This window comes from Vanellus vanellus (genome assembly GCF_965231255.1).
Source record: "Vanellus vanellus genome assembly, chromosome: 2".
Classification (NCBI taxonomy): domain Eukaryota; kingdom Metazoa; phylum Chordata; class Aves; order Charadriiformes; family Charadriidae; genus Vanellus; species Vanellus vanellus.
The window spans coordinates 16902133-16922952 of NC_138906.1; the positions used below are offsets into that span (position 1 = coordinate 16902133).

The 20820-nt window shown below is 37.7% G+C and overlaps 1 protein-coding gene across 2 annotated transcripts in view; it reads left to right on the forward strand.

Moving 5' to 3' along the window:
• The window catches only part of ARHGAP12 (Rho GTPase activating protein 12), an 82863-nt gene that overhangs the window by 32277 nt on the left and 29766 nt on the right, over positions 1-20820 (forward strand). Inside the window, exons 2-4 of one of the 2 annotated variants that reach the window (XM_082498928.1) lie at positions 3716-3979; positions 10904-11044; positions 12664-12744. In XM_082498928.1, coding sequence (XP_082355054.1) covers positions 3716-3979; positions 10904-11044; positions 12664-12744 — 486 coding nt within the window. The remainder of the gene's footprint in view (positions 1-3715; positions 3980-10903; positions 11045-12663; positions 12745-20820) is intronic. The other variant, XM_082498927.1, reaches the window with a different exon arrangement.

Below are 20820 nucleotides of genomic sequence, written 5' to 3' on the forward strand. Positions count from 1 at the left end.
TTAAAGTATTAAAATACGGAGCATTACTGAGCTCAGGGAGAGGTCCTTATATTCGTAAGGTTGCCCTAGCGCTTAATGGGCTGTACAATTTTCATTCAAGTTGTAGAAGTATTTCTGCCTTCTAATTTTTCTTCATAATTTTTCTAGCGAGAGTCCTTCACTGTGCTTAGCAGGAGAAAACAATGTGAAAAAGTCTGAAATCCATATCAAATAGCAAATTAATGTTGAAATGTTTTGAGTAGAAGGCATTTTGTGTGTGCGTGTGTGGGCATGTTGAAGGACATGTTCTTGTGATTTCTGATAGCGAGAAGACGAGGAGTCTTTTTTGGTAGATTTAATTCCATGTTTATGAGCATTCGGAGCTTGTTAGTACAAAAACAAAGCTCAGGGAGTGAAATTCTGGCTGGACGTCCCCATGTTCATACAGAGCTGTTTAGTGTTTGGTATATATTTGAGTTTCCCTTAACTGGGTATGTCTGGTTTTGGGAAAACAGCCAATGCTTTATCTATTTAATTTGCACGTTGGTAATGAGTAGTGGGTTTGGTAAATGAAAGGAACACAGTTAAATTAATATGTATTTTGGCTTGAAACTATTAAAGTTTTTTGCAGAACGCAGCATTGAACTTAAAACAGTCTCCTTCGTCTGGTGTGTCCTGCCTCTCTGCGGGACTCTGCTTCCCAAGGCTGGCGGGAGGATTGACCTTCCTGCCAATGCTGATGGAGAAAGTACACTGAAGTCAATTTCAGGCAACTTTGAGCTTTCTGAAAGCTGTTTTTTCTCATCAATAAATGAGAAATGCTTCACAAAGTTAGCCTTGATGAGGTTGGGTGCTGTTGAACTCAGCATTATTGTAGACGCAACAATACACCTCCTTGCGTGGCTCGAGGTATGAGGAAGTATTATCGTATGTCATGTGGTTATTTAAAATAGTTCCTGATAAGAAAGTTGTATCCCTCAAAGACATACTTATGAGCTAAGCTGTGTGTTGTAGTTAGACTGATGGCTTTGCATTTTTTCATGCTTCGTTGAAAGCAGTAGCTTACCAGGTGCCTTTCAAAAATCTTGCATTTCTCCTCAAAAAAATCTGTCGGAAGAGAGCGCAACAGGGAATGAAAGTAGCTGGAGGCTTGGTTGGCAGGACGGTTAGCTGTCTTGTTTGTTGTTCAGCACAAAAGTTCTGACTTTCCCTTGAAAACCAGAAATGGGTATAGTGAATTTGGAAGTACTAAGCATACAGAAGAAAACCCCTCATTACACTTTCATATCATGTTATTGTTTTAAACTGAACTAGTATGTGGCCCGAGTTATGCGGCAGTACGTTGGCTGTGAGCTCCCAGCATTGGCTCAGCGCATACATGTTGTGGAGTTGTTCTGGTTATAATGGTGAAACCATTGAAAATCTCAGTGTGAAACCTCTGAGCCGTATTCCTATGTGTTGCTTGAGGAAAATGTTCTCAAAACTATATCAAGCGTTCTGTGTCACAGCGTTTCTATTTGAGAAGCACTTTTAATAATACACAGAACTGTTCTTTTAATAATGGCACTCCATTGCCTGAATTAAGACCAAAAAAAAAAAAAAAAAGGCAGGCCAGACAGCAAAGACGCCCTCTCGTCTTGTGTGGAAGAGCAGTTTCAGGAGGACAGGGGTGTTGTGCAAGCCACCGGCCTCCCCCCGCAGCAGCCGGGGGTGCACGATGGTGCTGCTTTTGCCACTTCCTGGAAATAGAGGAAGAACCTGAAGCTTTGTGCATCCCCCGGTGCAGGTGTATGGTGTTGCTTCAAATGACAAGACATTAAAAAAAAAACCAAAAAACCCAAACCCAAAAAAAACCGCTTCAGTCTTGAATGAGGAGACCTTGGAAGGGCTTTGATCAACACCTGGAAGTCAATCAAGGTCACTCTCCCGCCATCCCAGGGAATCGGGATTCATCCCTGAAGAAAGAGGGGTGATGCTTTGTTCACACCAGCGTGCTTTAACACTGTTAGTGCTCTCAAGAACAACTTTACCAAAGCCAGCCATTTGAACCCCTTTTTTAAAATAAAAAAAAAATAATAGGAAAGGGGGAGACTTGGATAGTAGAAAAATAGTCTTTTACTGTTCATCAAGTTTGGTGACAGATTTTTTTCCCTTTGAATTGGGTAGAGCAGGATACTAATTGGTTTTGTCTCTCTGATTTTGTCAGTGCTGCAATTTTTTTTGCCCCTTGTGGTTTGCCTAAAGCACACAGTACTTGCTATATCTAGTAATCTGTGTTTTCTCTTTTAAAGGCGCACAAAACAAGTCCATGCCTGTTTTAATCCCATTAAGTTCCTCTCTAGCTATTTCCCCTTTTGGTTGTGGATATTGCCCATATTTGGTTCTAGCTATGGTGCAATCAGTTTATATCTGATTGTGTGGTACAATATGCTGTCTTGCCTGAGCAAACCCCAATAATTTATGATTAGATGTGGCCTAGATTAGCAGCTTATGATTTTAATGTTTAAAAGTGCATTATAAAAGATCTTTTATGTAATGCAATATGTTATTTTTTCCTGTGAAAGATGTAACGAGGCATAAGGACTTGCCTGCAGCAAAGCTCTGAATTAAAACCAAGCAGGGGGCAGGGATGGTATAAATTATATAGTTCCTTTGTTTAGAATGCCTAAATAATGTGCCCTCAAATACAGAGATGGCAGTGCATTACCACGAAACTACTCACTTTGGTTTGATAACAAGCTGCTTTCAGAATTTCATAATCACAGCTCTTGTGAAAACAGATGCTCTTATATTCTGCATAGTGTGTTTTATATACTTGTATTATACTTGAAAAATTAAACATCTGAAAGTGTATTTCTCTCCTAAACGCATCAGTGGCTTATTTGAAAGTACTTATGCTTTCAGTGAGTGCCATGGACTTTCAACCATGCTTTCTGCTGGCCTTTATTTTAGCAAACCATTTATTAATGAGAAATTGTCATTAGTGTTTTGCTTTCTTGTAGATTTTAGTTGTTTTACTTGTGTGCACGTATATGAATAAAGCTAGGTGGATAAGAATATCCACTTAATTTCTATAAGAAGGGCATGGTAATGAGAGCACTTGGTGATACTGCTTAAAATATTTTTAAATAAGCATCTATTTGGAAAGGCATACTGGTAAACCATCCAGGTGTTTTCCAGAGTTTCTTAGTCAGAATGTTGTGCTTGTCTTTCCAACTGAACTGTCTGTTTAGATCTTGCTGAGAAAAGTGCTGCTTTACATTCATCACCATCTGTATTAGCAGGAAGGGGGAAAGGCTGCAGAACCGTTTTTGCCTAACAAGTGGCATCTCAGAAATGCTACATTTTGTCTTGAACCAGATCACATTGCTTATGGTTCCTGAGCAATACTTCAACTGTAAAGCTGAAGTTTTTTGACAAGGCAAGCATATAATTATTTTGATGATGATGCCAGTGTATTTCAAATCCACTGTAAGACATAATTATCAGCTGTCATCTGGAGAAATGCTGAAAAATTGTTCCAGTATTAAATAAATACAGCTTGTGATATTTACCTTATAGTTAACAATCTAATGTTTTCATGCCCCAACATCTTGTGGCTGTCCTTTGTGCTTTTGTACTTAACAACAAAAAAGGGAGTTTGTTGGTTTGTTTTACTACTGTAATATGTTCTGGTTTGTAGGGGAGCATTCTAAAATTCATATGCTCTTTAACAATACATTTCTTTTCTCAATAGCCAACTACTCCACCAAGCCAAGGGAGGCCTGATTCACCAGTTTATGCTAATTTACAAGAACTGAAAATATCTCAGTCTGCACTTCCACCACTACCTACGAGTGCTCCAGTCCAAATAAATGGGGAATGGGAAACCCATAAAGATACGACAGGACGCTGTTATTACTACAACCGAGGATCACAGGAACGAACCTGGAAACCTCCGCGGTGGGCCCGAGATGCAAGCATTAATAAAGGGGATTCCCAGAGCCATGCAGATCATGAGGTAGTTCCTTCTGAGATCGCAAGCAATGAGACTGTAATGCATATGAATGCTGTTTTGCTGTGGAATATGGTATCGCTGAGTTTTGAGGTGTCAAGGGGTGTCTTCATTTGTCTCTCTGGTCATGTGTCTTGGTATGAAGTAGGAAACAATTTAGCTCTTCAGTTGCCTTTGTGTACCAGAAATGCGTACAGGAACTGTGTATGAGAGTATTAAGTTGTAAAAATGCCTTGCAGCCCCTCAGCAGGTATTGCAGCTTTTCTTTTAAAGGTAAAGGAAAACTAAGATATTTTGAAACTAATAGGACTATAAATGACAATAGAACAAGACAACCATCGTAACTTCTCTGACATGGAGTGTGTATTCTTTCTCAGTGTATTTGGCATATTTTTGTGGGAGAAGGGGAGGAAAAGGGGGGGGAGTGTGACAGTGCTTCTAGAAGCAGGATTTATGGGGATGTGTTGAGAAGATGCAAAGGGGAATTATTTTATCAATATCACTTAAATACACAATAAAAGAAAGGCAGGGCATGTGTAGGTGTTTGCTACTGATTGGTTAATGCTGTGGCAGTAAATTTAAATATGAGATTTTTTCTTATAGAGGAAAATATTTTCAAAGAGAGGAATTAATATGGATTTAGATATTAAGCTGGACGTAGAGAACTCCAGAGTTCTGGAGTCAAAACCAGACTTAATGGAGTTCCACAGCACCTTCCACCCACATGAAAAATGCTGACATAATTGAAGCTTCTATCATATTAAAATATACTGGTTTTTTTTACTTAGATTTATACATACTATTAATAATTCTATATATTCTATGATGCTTTAAAAATGTTTATTTTTTTTAAAAGGGGCATATGTGACTGTTCAAAGTCAAATTTTATTTAATTCATGAATTCTTAAAGATGTGGAATAATCATAGTGAAAATAGAAAGCAAGTTTAGCTGGATAACTTGTTGCAGCATTTTATTTAACCATTTGCTTAGGAGATTTGAATTTATACACTTGTGAATGATTTTTGTGTGGAGCCTTGGATAGCTGTAGAACAAACTAGGAGAAAGGACAGTTAAAGGAGCAATATTTTGTTATCAAACTGTGTTAATTTTGAGAAAATACTTTTCTTCATTCTGTGAATGTTATTCTAGAGAACTGAAGATGAGAACATTAAAATTACCATGCCAGAAGCTCTGCCTAATCAAGTGTTTAGGTCCAAGGGCAGCAAATGTTGATGGGAGGCGGAAATCCACCCCAGCTTTCAGCAATTGGCTATAGGAGCTCTTGAATAGATTACATTCAGTCCATAAACATATTCTGTAGATATATCAATGGATTTTTTTCATTATGCAAGCCTTTTGCTTTTGCAAAACCTTTTGGCAAAGCTGTGCTGCAGACTTTGCTTAGGAGAGTTGAAGCTTACTGTGAAGTTCTTTACAGAATCACAGAATGGTCAGGGTTGGAAGGGACCTCTGGAGATCATCTAGTCCAACCCCTCTGCCAGAGCAGGGTCATCTACAGCGATTGCACAGGATGGCGTCCAGGTGGGTTTTGAATGTCTCCAGTGTGGGAGACTCCACAGCCTTTCTGGGCAGCCTGTGCCAGCGCTCTGCCACCCTCAAAGTAAAGAAGTTCTGTCTCATGTTAAGATGGAACTCCCTATGCTCAGATTTGTGTTAAAAGGTGATTTGGGATAATACTGAGGTGCAGATATCTTCTGTTCAGCTGGTTGCTAGGGAGAGCCAGACAGTGGTGTGTGTTTATCTGAACTGCTGTGGTTCAGATAAAGCAAAGAAATAGTTGGGAGATGGATATTACTGTTTAAATATGCTTAAAATAGTGCTCTTGTGTTCAAACAGTACTTAGGTTAATCAGCTTCCTGGCTGGAAGAAAAAGCAAACATTTATCAGTAAATCTTCCACATATTTCACTTTTATATACCCTTTTCAAATATGTATAGTTTAGGTGGATCTCCTCCTGAGCTATTACATTGTTTAGTTTTAATTGTGGACTGCTCAGAAATTTTAGATTGCTGGAAGCCCTGTTGTAGCAATCTACCTCTGGGATGTTAGTGCCAGAAACAGGAGATAAAGCAAAAGGGGACCCTTTCATTGCCTTTGGCAATAGCCTTCATAGCAGCTGTGAAGCCTGCAAGCATTTAAACAGCCACATTTTCTTGCCACAAGCTAGTGGCAGCAACAGGTAAACGGGTGAAATGTTGTGGCTCTTGCTTTGGTATCTCTGATGATGGCCTATGAATTTCTTATTGGTTGTCCATTTGCTGGATAGGACTCTGGTTTTAGTCTGGATAAGGTCATTGCTTTTTTTGAGTAGTAACTCTCCTTGTACTAAGTGTAATTGATTTTCTGTTGTCATCGTTCTTCCTTTTCTTTGGAAGAACTTACAATAATTTTTTCTTCCTCCCCACCTGCAAATGATCCCTCTGACTCTCACTCATACCTCTGTGCCATGACTTCAGCACATGGTTGCATGTTTAGAAAGCTTGATTTCCTTAATTTTTTTTTATTGCCCATGACTCACTTCAGCTCAGCTCTTCTGTTTATTTGTGGTGCTTGAGGTATCACAGATTGGCCTTCAGACAGTTATGTCTATCAAGTTTTAGTCTTTGTAAGGTCAATGGATGATACATATTTGATTAATTTTTAACTAGACAGAAGTTTGTTTCCAGTAGCACAACCTCCTTAAGTAATTTGTGTCCTCTCTGACGGGGTTATCGAAGTTTGAGCTGCGGAGATAGATGTTGCAAGGTCATGTCAATCGTCTTTCCAGCAGTCGTGATGATTTTGAAGCTGCCCCCCCTTTTTTTTTTTTTTTTTTTTTATTCCTTTCTTTTCTGCTCTGTGTTTGGGAGTGTACTTCACACTCCACTGTTCGTGTTCACCTTTTTGTTTATAACCTCTGAGTACTTAAACCAAAATACTTACAGTAATGGTTGAGATTTGAGGCTAAGCTACAGTAAAATATAGGACACTCCAAATTTTGTCTGATTATGAGGACAGAGCAAATATGTCTTAATTAGTGAAACCAGGATTAATTTATTATAATGAAGTTAAGTTGGCTTTTACACACTAGTCTGAGTTATGCTTATTCCCTTCAGGTTTAGTAATAAAAGAGCATATGCAGGAATGTTAAATGCTAGTTGTGTGTCTACTAGAGAAGCTTGTATTGTATTAGGTAGCAACATGGCAAGATGATGTAAAAATGACAACTGTGAATGATCATATATTCTAATATATGTGTAATATATTAGAACATGAAATAGCTTATAGTTGGTCCTAGAAATTTGTGATTAGGAAATCGAATTTAATTGGATAATTAGAAACGGGCAAAATTGTACTTAATTTGTCAAAGAAGTTGGTAACAGATATGGCACACAGAAGGCAGTTGTAGTTTATGGCAGTTATTTGGATGGGGTGAGGGGAAGCAGTGAAGTCTATTGACAAGCCTCTAGGAAAGTGTACAAGATTTTGGAATCACAGATAAAATTTATCAGAGGTAGTGACTTGTTAATGTATTTGAGGAAGTGCTTAACAGTAACTGGGAGAAATTTGTCAGACAGGACGGTAAAAGGAGTGAGGTGTCATGTCAGAAAAAGGCAAACCTCTAATACCTAGCTAAGAGACCATAATATGAAGTAGAGACAACAAATTAACCAGCAAGCTGTAGAAAAGCAACAGGATTGTAATGAAAATAGGAATTGGTTTAAATTGAAAACTACATTTTAAAGCATGTGGCCAAGATGTAATTTCATTCCCTGTTTTTTGTTTCACAATAAACGAAGTGTAATAAAGGGATGCTAGCTTCTTTAATTACTCAGTATACTTTCTTCTTATTTTGATTTTTAGAAGTAGTAGTAACTTTCAAAACTAGACTGGTTAAGTGATAGAAGAGAGGCTGTAACTGTTCCTTGTTTTTATTAAATGCATGATGATGAACTGGTCTCTGCCCTCAAGAATTTTCCATGTAAATGGAAAAAAGCCAAGAAAGACGGTGATATGGGTGATCTTTTCTGTAATTCCCATTGATGTCACAGCAAGTTCTCAGAAGGTCTAAGGGTGGGCAGCTGTCCGCTTTAGATGGCTTTATTTAAATGTGGCATAGTATAATTGGGGATGGGACTCTGAGAGAACGTATGGATGGTATGAAAAAAGCATTTAGGCAGTTAATACTGAAAGTGTTGAAAGTTAAATTGAAGGGTGCTGAACGTGGTTTGGCTACTGTTCTCTAACCCCCGTTGATGCAGCTTTAGCAGTTGTTCGTACTAGCGGAGGGACAAGGAATGCCTTGCCTTGGTAAACTTTGTAACAACTTTAGAATTTCATTTAAGTTTAGGTCTGCAAAGGCTAAATTCCTACTTTGCATGGTATGTGAGATTAGTTAAACCTTGAAGCATCAAGACAGCCAGATGAATATGAGCCAACATGTGCCCAGGTGGCCAAGAAGGCCAACAGCATCCTGGCTTGTATCAGAAACAGTGTGGCCAGTGGGACTTGGGCAGTGATTGTCCCCCTGTACTCGGCACTGGTGAGGTCCCACCTCGAATACTGTGTTCAGTTTTGGGCCCCTCACTACAAGAAAGACATTGAGATTCTGGAGCGTGTCCAGAGAAGGGCAATGAAGCTGGTGAGGGGTCCAGAGCACAAGTCTGATGAGGAGCGGCTGAGGGAACTGGGGTTGTTCAGCCTGGAGAAGAGGAGGCTGAGGGGAGACCTTATCGCTCTCTACAACTACCTGAAAGGAGGTTGCAGCCAGGTGGGGGTTGGTCTTTTCTCCCAAGTAACAGGTGATAGGACAAGAGGAAATGGCCTCAAGTTGCTCCAGGGGATGTTTAGATTGGATATTGGGAAAAATTTCTTCACAGAAAGGGTTGTCAAGCGTTGGAACAGGCTGCCTGGGGAAGTGGTTGAGTTGCCATCCCTGGAGCTATTTAAAAGACCTGTAGACATGGTGCTTAGAGACTTGGTTTAGTGGTGGATTTGGCAGAATTAGGTTGATGGTTGGACTTGATGATCTTAGGGGTCTTTTCTAACCTAAATGATTCTATGATTCTATGACTGTTATTATATGGGTGCCTTACAGATAGACACATTAACAGTCATTCTTATTGAACAACAGTGTTTTTTCCTGGAGAATATTAATTTTTAAGTCTTCTGTTTAGTTTTACGTATTTATAGTATTTCCTCAGTATCAGGCGTTGCTTGGAAGAGGCAAATACAAATGCATTATATTATTCAGTCATAATTCCTGTTAATAGTAATAATAACAATGTCCAAAGTCTACTACTTTGATTGAACAAATGTCAATGCACTTAATATTTAACCATTAAAACATAATGGAAGCTTAAATATGTATATGTAGTATAGCTATCTTACAAAACAGTATTTCAAATGGGGCCAATAGCATTCTTATCAGCTCCTTAGTCGTAACTCTTAAAGTGTAAAAATGGGACTGAAGGCTTTTTTTTGCCTTGTTTTTGTTTAGAAACTGGCACTTCAGAATTTTGTGTTACTGCACGTGCAAGACAGGTAGCATTGTGTAATCCATAGCTTAGATGCTCAAATTCTGTAGGCTGTAGAGGATGCCTACATTTTGCATGTTATTTTATTAATGACCCGAAAATTTCCTATGGGTTTTGCTGTGCTTGGTAAGCTGGCTTGTGTCAGCGTAGGGAGTTTGTGTTGCACAAATGGTAAGGTACTTACAAAGGTAACACCAAAACCTGATGTGATGACCATTTGGACATGTCACTAAACACATAGTCTCTAAAAACACTGAATTTTAAAAACTGGTGAGTTTCTGATACCTGGATATTTTTTTGGTAAGATTTAAGCTTTTTCAAGAGAGGTATTTGCCTTGTTTAAAATTGAAATTCTGCATTTCTCCTGCTTTTTATAGTTTTCCTCAAAACCCTTGTGTTTGTGTTATTGAACCTTAGTCAATATTTAACTATCATTATTTCTGAATAGCAGAAAGGCGTAAGTGTTATGCCTCCTACTAGCCGAGCTTCCAAGGTAGTGTGAAAGGAAATCTGTGCTGAATTCCTCAGGAGACTGTGGCATAGATTGTTGTGAGAGATGAATGCAGGGAGATTTTGTTTTGTTTGATCCATGGAATGGGTGCTTTGAATAATAACTGCAATATGTTAGCAAGTTGTATGAGGGAACAGAAATTGTTTTACGCGTGTGTGCAAAATCTCTTTTCTACTTTACACGTCAAACTTGTTCCTTACATGATAACTCACTTCTGGCTTCAGAAAATAATCGTACACCTCAGGTAGCTATGCCTGATAGAAAGCCTTGCTTTGCATGGCTCATTGTCGCACGCATCAGAGTTGGGAAGAGGAGAGAGGAAATTCCTAATATTTTAGGATGCATTGCACGAGTACTGTGAAGTGCTGGGACCTAGAAAGGTGCAACTGGAGTTACAAATTGTCTTTATGATTATTGGGTTTCCAGATAGTATTTGGGAAGGGAAGAAAAGGATTTAGGTATGGAAGTTGGGATGTTGCCAGCAAACCGAGGTAGCAGGTCTCCCAAGTTTTTTTTGAGGCAATGAAGATTACTAAAGCTAACTCTCTTCTTCTTTCAGTAATGTAAATTAGTGGGAATAAAATTTAGATCAGCAAAAAAATTGGAGTTTAACTTTGAGTAGCTGAAATCTGGTATAGTAGAATTAAAAAAAAGAAGCATCGCTGTAAACCAGTTGTTCTGAAAATACTTTGAATTGCCTAGCAAACATCAAATATTTCTGTACTGTAAAAATGCATCTCTTATTCTCTGATGTAAGATATAAAAATGTGAACTCCCTGAATTTATTACTATTCTCTTTCTAGTCAAATAATCTTTGATCTTTCAGATTTCAAAGTGCTTTCATTCTCAAAACTGCCTTGTATGTTTCTGACTACTTGTAGCATCTTTCATCAGAAGAAAACGACCACAGTTCTTGTTACAGCCAGTCAGATAGTCAGTATGGTTCTCCTCCAAAGGGTTGGTCAGAAGAGTTGGATGAACATGGTCAAACCTTATATACCAATGACTATACTAATGAAAAGGTACTTTTTCCTTCTTCTCATCACGTGTTCTAAATCTTTTCTACTAATTCACTGTTAGAAATGCAGATTTAGTCTCTAGAAGTGAAAAGCATACTGCAGCAGTAAGCAGTATCTCCTTTTGTTTTTTAAATATGCACGAAACTTTAGCAACTGAACTGACATTTTCCCCCCTCTTTCTTTACTATCCAGAATAAGTTTTCTTATTTCCAGTTGGGTATCAGATTATATTAAATGAATGTATCACATAATTTTTTTTTTTTTTTTAACACCTGCCTTCCCCCATCCTCTTGGTTACACTTCAGGAATGAACTTCATACCAATACTGTTTTTCTTACTGTCTTTTAAGAGCTATTCTTATCTACATAGGCCTTCCAGATAGGATGGTTTCAAACTGAAAATAATGCTGCTTTATCATTTTCATTCTTTACTTTACTAGAGATTTTCAGCACTGCTTTCAGGTTTAGACAACCTTCTTTAAACTACACCTGTATCAGCAGATTTATGTTCTATTCTAATTATCTAATTTCTACTGACAATTTACTGTGATTCTGGGCGTGTCATAAAAACTCTCCCATGTAGGATAAATGACAATATTTGTTTATACCTGTAAAGCAGTCCATTTTATTAATTGTTCACTAAAGTTGCATTTTTTTTAAACTTCAAAAAGTGTTCATTGAAACAGTAATTTGTTTACTGTATTGTAGCACCACCTCTTCTCCAGTTGGTGTATGTGAGGTTTTTTTGAAAGAAGTTCTTGAATAATTGAGTTTTATGTCAGTTTTGGAATTTTATCCTGCTTGATCTATTTTTGCTAAACATCTGTAGAGCACCTACCTGTGTTTTGGCAAATATGCAAACTTTTTTTTTTTTAAATTGTACTGGGACTGATAGAAAACTGTGTTTCCTGTCATAAACAGTTTATTGGAAGGCAGTCTTGTGAAACCTGCTTGGCCCAAGAGCCTTCTTGTGAGTGTTTCCGTGCATATTTTTTTGCGATCTTCTTGTAGACTTTTACTCATGACAATTCTTTCCTTTCTGCATAACTAGTCATAGTTGTTGTAGTTTTACCCCCTTGATTGTGGGAGTTGATCTCTATAGAGGTTACAGAAATTATATTATCTTCATCATGATTTATTTAGGAACTGCACCTCATGTTCCTGTTGATGTTTTAAAAACAGAGTTGTTCAACAAGTGCAATTATGTCTTAAATTATCAGCAGTTGCTGGTTGGGCTTCTTGTATTTCTGTAGTTTTATGTATAAAACCCTTACGCAGATCTGATGCAAAGAGTGTGCCTCAAACTGACACTGTAATGTTGATAAGAGTGAGATATGCCATCTTCGAAAATCTGTTTCTCACCCTCTCTTGTGTGATATTGCAGGGCTATTTTCTGAGGAGTTATAGAAGGAAAAAAACATTAGTGAACCCAATTCAGGAAGCTGAAAACTGTGTTGCTCTCATTGGTAACTAACCTTGGTTAGTTAATGGAGGTGGTGCACTCGACACTGCTGAAGTGGATGGCACTTTATTAAAAATTAACTTTAAATCCCAAGTATGAGAGATTTACTGTTACGACTGTCACTCTGATTACATTTCCTATCATCACGTTTCTTTCTACAGTGGATAAAACATGCAGATGAACAAGGCAGACCATACTACTACAGTGCGGATGGTTCCCGATCAGAATGGGAATTACCCAAGGTGAGTGACCTAAGAAAGAAACTTTGACAACTTGGGGGTTTCCCTTTCTCCTGAAAAAAATGTTCTATGGGACCTTTAATTCACAACAAGAGGACTTGCATATTGCATTTGGTTATTTCTTGCATTTTTGTGGAATTTCTGATTGTGAAGAGAAAAAAATATACTCAAGGACATGAAAAATGGATGTATGTAACTATTCAGATGTCAAAGAAGATCTTGTATTTTTGCTGAGATGAGCTTTTCATTCAAGGCTGCATAATAATATCTGTGATTTTGCTGTGATAAAGAAAACCTCTATAGGAAAAATGATTTTTTTTTTTTTTTTTTAACTAGTCTATTTTTAATACCCTCCAAAACACTTATACAGACAGGTGTTGAAAAACAGAAGTTTTGTGGTATTTTTGAGGATGACACAGTTTCACCAGAAGTGTGTTCTGGTATTTATTGATTTTGTAATGAAAATAGGTATTTGTAGGAGCGTGACAGAGCTAGAGACACTTGGTAGTCTGAGGACATACCTAGTACTATTTAATTTTCATTTTCACTTTGAAAAACTATAGGACATTTGTCATAATGATGTAGCGGTACACATTTTTCCTGCTGTTAGGATGTTTGTTCAATCTCATGTAGTAAGGTGACCATAAAAAAAAAGTTTTACACAGAATTGTGTGTGTAAGTTATGAAAGAGCATGTTTCTCAATTATTGTTTCATCAGTCAAAAAATTGATGTCTTAAGTCACTTCCACTTAGAAAGGAGAAACCTTAGCAGACAGTGCTTTCATAATATTTGTGAAAAAAATATTTACATCGAAATTTATGAATGAAGCTATATAGTATACTGTTTTGACACGTCAGTAAAAGAGTTTGCATCTGAGTCACCGGAGAGTTGAATTCTGAGGAGCTGAATTCTCCTATGTTGGTCTGATGTGTGAGACAACTTAAATTTTGTAACATACATAAACCTAACAATGTAATCTGTAACTATTGTGTTTAAAAGCTACGTAGTTATTGATTAGCTATTAGCTTAATTAGAAGTCTGAAAATATGCTAGACCAGGTTTTACCAGAAGCAATTGTTAGTTCAGTATGTATAAGTGCAGTTAATTTTGGGAATAAAGTCTTAGGTACTTCATTCTATGACTTCTGTAGTGCAGAAAGTTTTGACTGTGGAGAAATTGCTTTCTACTAAAATACATTGGGTTTGGATTTGAACTGAATAGCAAATTAAATTGCTTTAACCCAACTGCAATGTCACAAAGATAATCCAGAACTGTTACCTGAGGCGTACTAGCGTAGAGGGATGGAGTCTAGTATGCGCGTGATATTCTAGGGGTTCTAAACAAACATCTGAGCTCCACTGCATTAGTAGCCACCTACAGAATGAAATGTAGCCTCTGTTTTGGAGTTTGTGATCTGATATGCTTTAGTTCTTGCTTCTATTAAAATTAATACATGTTGCTGTTACAAATTTTCCTTGAAACTTATTTCTCATGAGCCGTTTGGGCAGAATGTACTCTTTAATTCCTTCTTGAGACTAGTAAATTTTGTGGGGCAGCAAGTGTAAGGTTAACAGAAGTAAATGAGCAATTGGCTCTTGGATTCACAATCCCGGAGCCCATGTACTTCCAGAAATACTTAGCTTTTATCTTTAAATGCTGTGGAATTGATTAAATATTTCAGCAAAAGATTTAGCTAGTTTCTATAACTATATATGTGAAGAACATACAGCAGAGATGTTACACTTGTGAGTAATTGAAGCATGATTGAAGATTAGTCTCAAAAATCTTACTGAAGCTGGTTCCAGTGCTTAGGAACAACTGAATGGGAAAGACAACGTAGACTGCAGAACTGCTTTGAAGAAAAATAATCTAGACTGAAAAAACCTCATGGGTAGTGGGAGAAAATTGTAGAAAGACTATGGCATTGCAACGCTTGCTTAAATGAAAATTAAGTTACTAGGGAAAAAACCTACTCTTAGTCATTTTTTTCCCAAGTGTGTTTAGTTCATATATTGCCTCACAAAATTTGTTGTGGAATGAAGTGATGGAATAGCATGGTCATGAAGTGCTGTTAAACCAGAAAGAGAAGAAAATCCTTTTATTAGATGGTTCTTAATAATCTGGACTTTATTAGAAGTAAAAATCGTCTAGAGGTTTCTGGAAATAGCACATTAGCTGAACTAATACCATAATATTAAAAATTTTCTCTGTTATAGCATTAACTGTAAACGTGAATGTGCTTGGGAATAACACTTTCAGTATTCTTTAAGTGTTTTAAACATTGTGAGGGTATATGTTTGGGGGGGGCAGTTACAAAACTAATTACTTTAGACAGTCTCATAGAAAGCCCTCCAGTCATGTATATTTAAATAACATCTAGGAATAGCTGAATGCCTCTGGCTAAAAATGATGTCTCTGATGGAGTAGCTTTGACAACTGCTGAAAAATCTATTAAGGCTCACGATGAGTGTGACCCAGCTTTTTGCAGGGGAAGAGAACATACAGGATTGTTCTTTAAAATGGATAATAATCTTTAACCATAATTTGCACTAGATCTTGCAAGAGACTTTGAGTTTTGTCCTATGCCTATGCATTCTGCTGTATTCAGTTGCTGGTTCTTGCCAATTCTTTAAAAAAAAAACAAACCAAAACAAACACCAAAAAAACCCAAACAAACCCCCAAACATGAAAAAACCCAAACCACCAAAAACCCCACAACCCAGCAAATGAAAGTTAATTTCTTTGTAGATCACTATGATAAAATATCTTTATTTCCTGTTTAGTGAATGAATAGTATCTAAGTCATGTTGAGAAAGGCTACAACCTTATTCTAGAAACCTAGTTTTCTAATAAGAGTTTTATAATTTAAGCAATTGCGAAATCTCTAATAAGGGGAGGAAAAATTAAATTGATCTCAGGAATGAGAACTCTCTGATTTCTATAGTTTAAAAAAGGTAATCTATCAAAATGACAAAAAAAAGTGAGGGGAAAACTATGTAATAAATATTGAATAAGTAGCTCAAAGGGGAGGTAGAGAGGACAACCTAATAAAAATTAGAGATTAATAGTCTCTCAGATTTTCAAAATGCGTTCCGAGGCTGCTATCCGGCATAACAGCACGATGCTTGACCATCCTCTGCCTGACCTCTCTGATCCAGGAGCAGACTTTGAAAGTAAACGCGTATACTATCAGCCTCTGGAGTGATTTTGGTGTTAATATTTATAGATCCTGATACTGCAATTACGCTTTCTCTTCTCAGAAATTCCTGCCGCATTAGCTCCCCTCGCTGTATCCCCAGAGGAAGCACTAGGTAGAGGAGGTTAATTTTTGGCAATCTTAATAGATTAACAGCAGTCTGTTAACTCACTCTGTGCACTATCAACGTCGAGTGTGGGCTCAGGGGCCTCTGTTCTGATACTCAGGTGAATGATTTTCCTGCTGGAGACCCAAATGCTGTCAAACAGAGCATGCTTTCTGAAAAATTACAATTAAACACAATACAGGTAATATCAGGAAGATATGCAATCAAATGGTGAAAGAAAATAAAGATGGGAACGTGTAAACAGGGCCCGGTTATCTTATGGTAAATTTGTCCTGTTCTGAGCTGTGCTACTTGATTTGAGGTAACATACCATGTGCGTTGGCATTTGTATCTACTCTAAATCAATGCACTAAACAGTATCATTAGCAATAGTGAATCATCTTCACATCCTTGTCATAAAATTTGGGATTGCTTGGCAAAAGTTGAGACCGTCTCAGCCGATGTGAGGATCTAGGTGGATTTTCAGGACAAAAGTGCAACTGATAAGACAAACCTGAGATAAGTTTGAGAAGGCAGTCAGATTTTTTTTTTTTTTTTAATTTCTCTTTAATGTGTATATTTGTATTCAAGAGGCCTGGTCTGATCTTCCTCATTTGTCCTGGTGCTTGGTGGTTTCCAACCCCCTCCCCTCCCGCCAAATAAGAGCGAGGAAAAAGTGCCCCCAGCTTTTGCTTGGGCAAGCAGCAGGACCTGTGGCAATCAGAGGTGACTTGGAGCTCTTCAAAAATCAGCAGTCTTAGTGATTCTGAGGGTTAGAATGTGAAGCAGTGGACATCCAAGGCAGCAAAGTGAATGAAGTGGGTTATCCAGAGGTGTCTTTCAGTCACTTGTATGTTTGAGATAGAGCTGCTTGTCCCAGTGGTCTCCTTGTTGTGCATAGGTTCTGTTCCTTCAGTGCGGCTGATACCTCCAACTGCTGCAACCCAGGGGTCCTATGGCAGAGAACGAGGATTATTCTTTCCCTAGAGAAAGAAAGGGAATGAAGTCCTTAAAAAGATGAAAATTATTCTTTATTTATGTAGGTTTAATAAAAATGTGTTACTGATATAGTTTATAAGAAAAGCAAAAGCTGTAACATAAGTCTTATGTCCATTGCAGCACCAAAAAAGTTTATTCAAAGCCAACAACAGTAGTAGCACTAAAGAGTGGGTTTGCTCTGAGGCAACATTGAATTAAAAAAAAAAATCTTCGATTTCAGACAGTCTGTTGGGACAACTGCAAATAATATGGTAAATAATATGGCAAATAATAAGGCTAAAGGGTACTAGGATATCAGAATATTTTAAAATGCTGCTGTTTTGATCTCTGATCGCAAGAAAGTAGAGTAAAAGGCTTAACTTCAGGTCTTTACTGACTTTGTTGCTTCCCACTCTTTTCTCCCTTCACCCACCCAGTTCCTATCATCTGGCTGAGGATGTTCAAGCAAACCAAGAAGAATCTTTTTTTTCCTGTTTCTTAAAGCTGACATATCTGTGTCATCTCCGTAAGAATGGGGACAACTGCTACAAATAACTCGGAGGTGTTACATTTATTTCAGTCACAATTAGGCTAGGACAGAGCCTTGAGCCATGCCACAGATCAGGTTAAAATGAAATATAAATCACTCGGCCAGTTGAGAGGGTTAGAAAATTTTATTCCAAGGCAAAGAAAGATTTAAAAAGCTGGTGAAAGCATTGAAGAAATTCAGCAATGAAAACAACCCTGTGTGACCTACATTTACACTGCTGGTGTCCTTACCCTACACCAAGAGCTGTTATAACAAGACGTCTGTGTTACCTGGTGCGTGCAGTTGGAGTATGAACAACTTGCTCCTGTCCCCCCTTCTTGATAGGGGATTTTCCCAATAAAATGGGGAACAAACAAAGATGATGTGCCAGAGGGGTTAATGTAACGGGACAAGTTTGAGTTTGTGGAGGATTTTCAAGGAGCAGTACTGTGTATATTTGGAGTTGTGTGCTACATTATCAAAAGCTTTCGAATTAAGAAAATAACATTGCACCCTAAGAAGATGCTATTGAGGCACATGGTGTAGCAGACATTGTCCTACCAGGCCGTGTGTAATCTTGAATGGGTCACTTTTATTGCAATATATGGCCCTTGCGTGATCTCTGTCTTCAAGATTACGCAAAGGCTTAGGCAGGCATAGAAAGCCTGCTTAGCGTTATGTAAAAATAAGATTTTGCACGAGGCAAGGAGAGCCCTACCTAGTTGCTTGTCATTGCTGATACCAGTGGGAAATATCATTGTAAAAACCTGTAGGAGAGGCAACAGCTCTGCAGGTGGGAGTCCTATAGAGTGTTCATAAGTGAACCTGACCTGAAACTGCTGCAAGGCTTTTTGACTAGGAGGACCGGGGAGAGAAGCGGTGCTGATGGGGCAGACAAAAGAGTAGCAGGGGTGTAGGAATCTGACCTGGCCACTGAAAACTCTGGCTGCTTCTCTTCAGCCAGTGGGCTCGACCTGATCTAGAGCATGGTTGGGTCGGTTGGATAGCACAGAGTCTGAAACAGTATCTGTTTCTCACTGTGATTCTCTTTGGTCATCACAGATCAGTCCATTTAAAGTGGAGGGTTGTCTTGAGCCCAGAAATACACAAGCTTTTTCTTTTTTCCCTTTAGTAGTGCGTTCTACTATTTGTAATGACTAAAACAAACACACACCTTCCTTCCCCCAACCCCATAAATGCTTGAACAAAAAATGTTTACTTGACACCTGTAATGTGAGAAAATGCGGCAAAAATGTCAAATGTTCCCTTTAAAGACCTGTTAGTTTACTAATGCTGTCTATATCACCAATGCAAATTATTTAAGCTGCTAAGATACATGGCTCAGTGTTCTGAGTCATTAGCAGTGTTTTGTTAACGAGCTCCACATACTGTTCCTTTGCTTTCTTGTTAAATATTTTGTAAAACTAGAATTTCATATTACTTTACAGGTCTGTTCTCCTTCAAGATGAGGTTGTCTGTTAGCTAAATTGACTCCTGGTGGCTTGTGATGGTATCAAAGGCACCTTTTAAATGTAGATCATATGTAATTGAGCTTGTGCCTGTATCCCAACTCTTAAGGTAGATTTAAATTCAAGGAAAACTACTTTAAAATAAGTCTTTGACTGTTTAAACTTAAATTCTTCGAGTTACTCAAATGGAAAGTGCATGAGGGATTTCCATAAATAATATTCACCACTGTCACCGAAATGTGTATATATATTTCTGAAATAAATCGTTCTGTTTCATAGCAAGAAATATATTTGAATTGCTCACTTAAATGTTTTGGAACTGCTGCAAGGAATGGAGCTTGTGGCAACCTGCTGTTTAGACATAGTTTAATTGAAAATTGTTTAGATTTTGGTTGTAATATGGGCACTTTTGCTGCATATTGCTTAGCTTGCAGACACAGTTTGAGTTGTAGGAGCATCTGCTGAGTGGATACTTCCATAACAAGACCGTAAGCTGGTATTAGATTCCCTGCAGCATGAATGATGGTTCAGCTTTGATTTAACAAGGGGACAAACTGAGAGTTGCTTAAACCTCACCATTGTAAGGAGATAGTTGTTGTGTGAATGTAAATGTGCTGAACCCAATACAAAGTCAGTGCAATCTCAGAAGTGAATCTCTACAGTGACAACTAATTCATTTCTGTCTGTACATGAACTACCAAATTTTATTTTCAGTACTGCAAGATCCGTTTACTTGGGAGTATTTTACTACTGTTGTACATATTGAAATAATTTAACGAAACACACAAGTTATAATTTACCTTTTAAGCATCTATTGGCTTACTGGAGCATGAACTCTATTCATAGTAAAATACAAAGCTAATGCAAACATAGTGTCTGCCATGGGACTAGTAATGCTGGTTCTTTATTTGGGCAATAAATGTAACTGCGTTGTACAATTTAGCTCAAACTTAGCACTTATGTTATTTAGGTTAAATCTTGCTATGCTTTGTTGGTATGCGTAGGTATAGATTATTCTGTCTTTGAAGACCTGAGGCTTCAAGCTTACAGAAGGAATCGGTAGCAAAACTATACAATTCAGTGTGCTTGCAAAGATGATTACTTTAGCCTTTTTCAATAAAAAGGGCACTTGGTTTTCCTTTGTTACTTCATACCCAGTGGATTTAGTACTTTACATGATTCTACAAATGCTGCTTTGTGTTTCTTCCTGTATGCAGATTTTAGTCTTCTGACACTTACTAAAAATCTCATTATTTCTATTGACTTTTTAAAAAAAAAAACACATTGATGTCTTTTCTTGTTTATGTTTTCAGTATTAAACTTTGTTTGAAATATTTTTATAGTTCTTTATAATGCTACCTCAGTGCTGCTGATGACTTAAAATAGCAATGCTACTGATAAGTATGCAGCAATGCTGAGATCTAATTAAATGCTGGGTCTTTCTCATGGCCTTCACATTTTTCTCAGGCTGTGCATCTTTGGACGCTCTTGAGTTTTTAGAAAACCTATGTTGTGATAAATCCATTCTCTCCTTGGCTATTACAGCTCTGCTGAGTCTTAAAATTATTTTCTGCTAAATATTTATTTGCTGTACTTATGTATGTTCCACACCAGCAAATCCTTTTATAATTAATTTGATGTGATTATTTTGAAAAAGCAAGTCCTAACCCCTGTGTTTCCTCTCCTAGGCATCCTAAACCTCTGGGTCAAAGGGGGTTGTATCCAGGCAATCATAACTCTTAATCTAAAAATGCCTTACTGGAGGATAACAGGGTCTTCCTTTGCTTACACAAGAGCTGG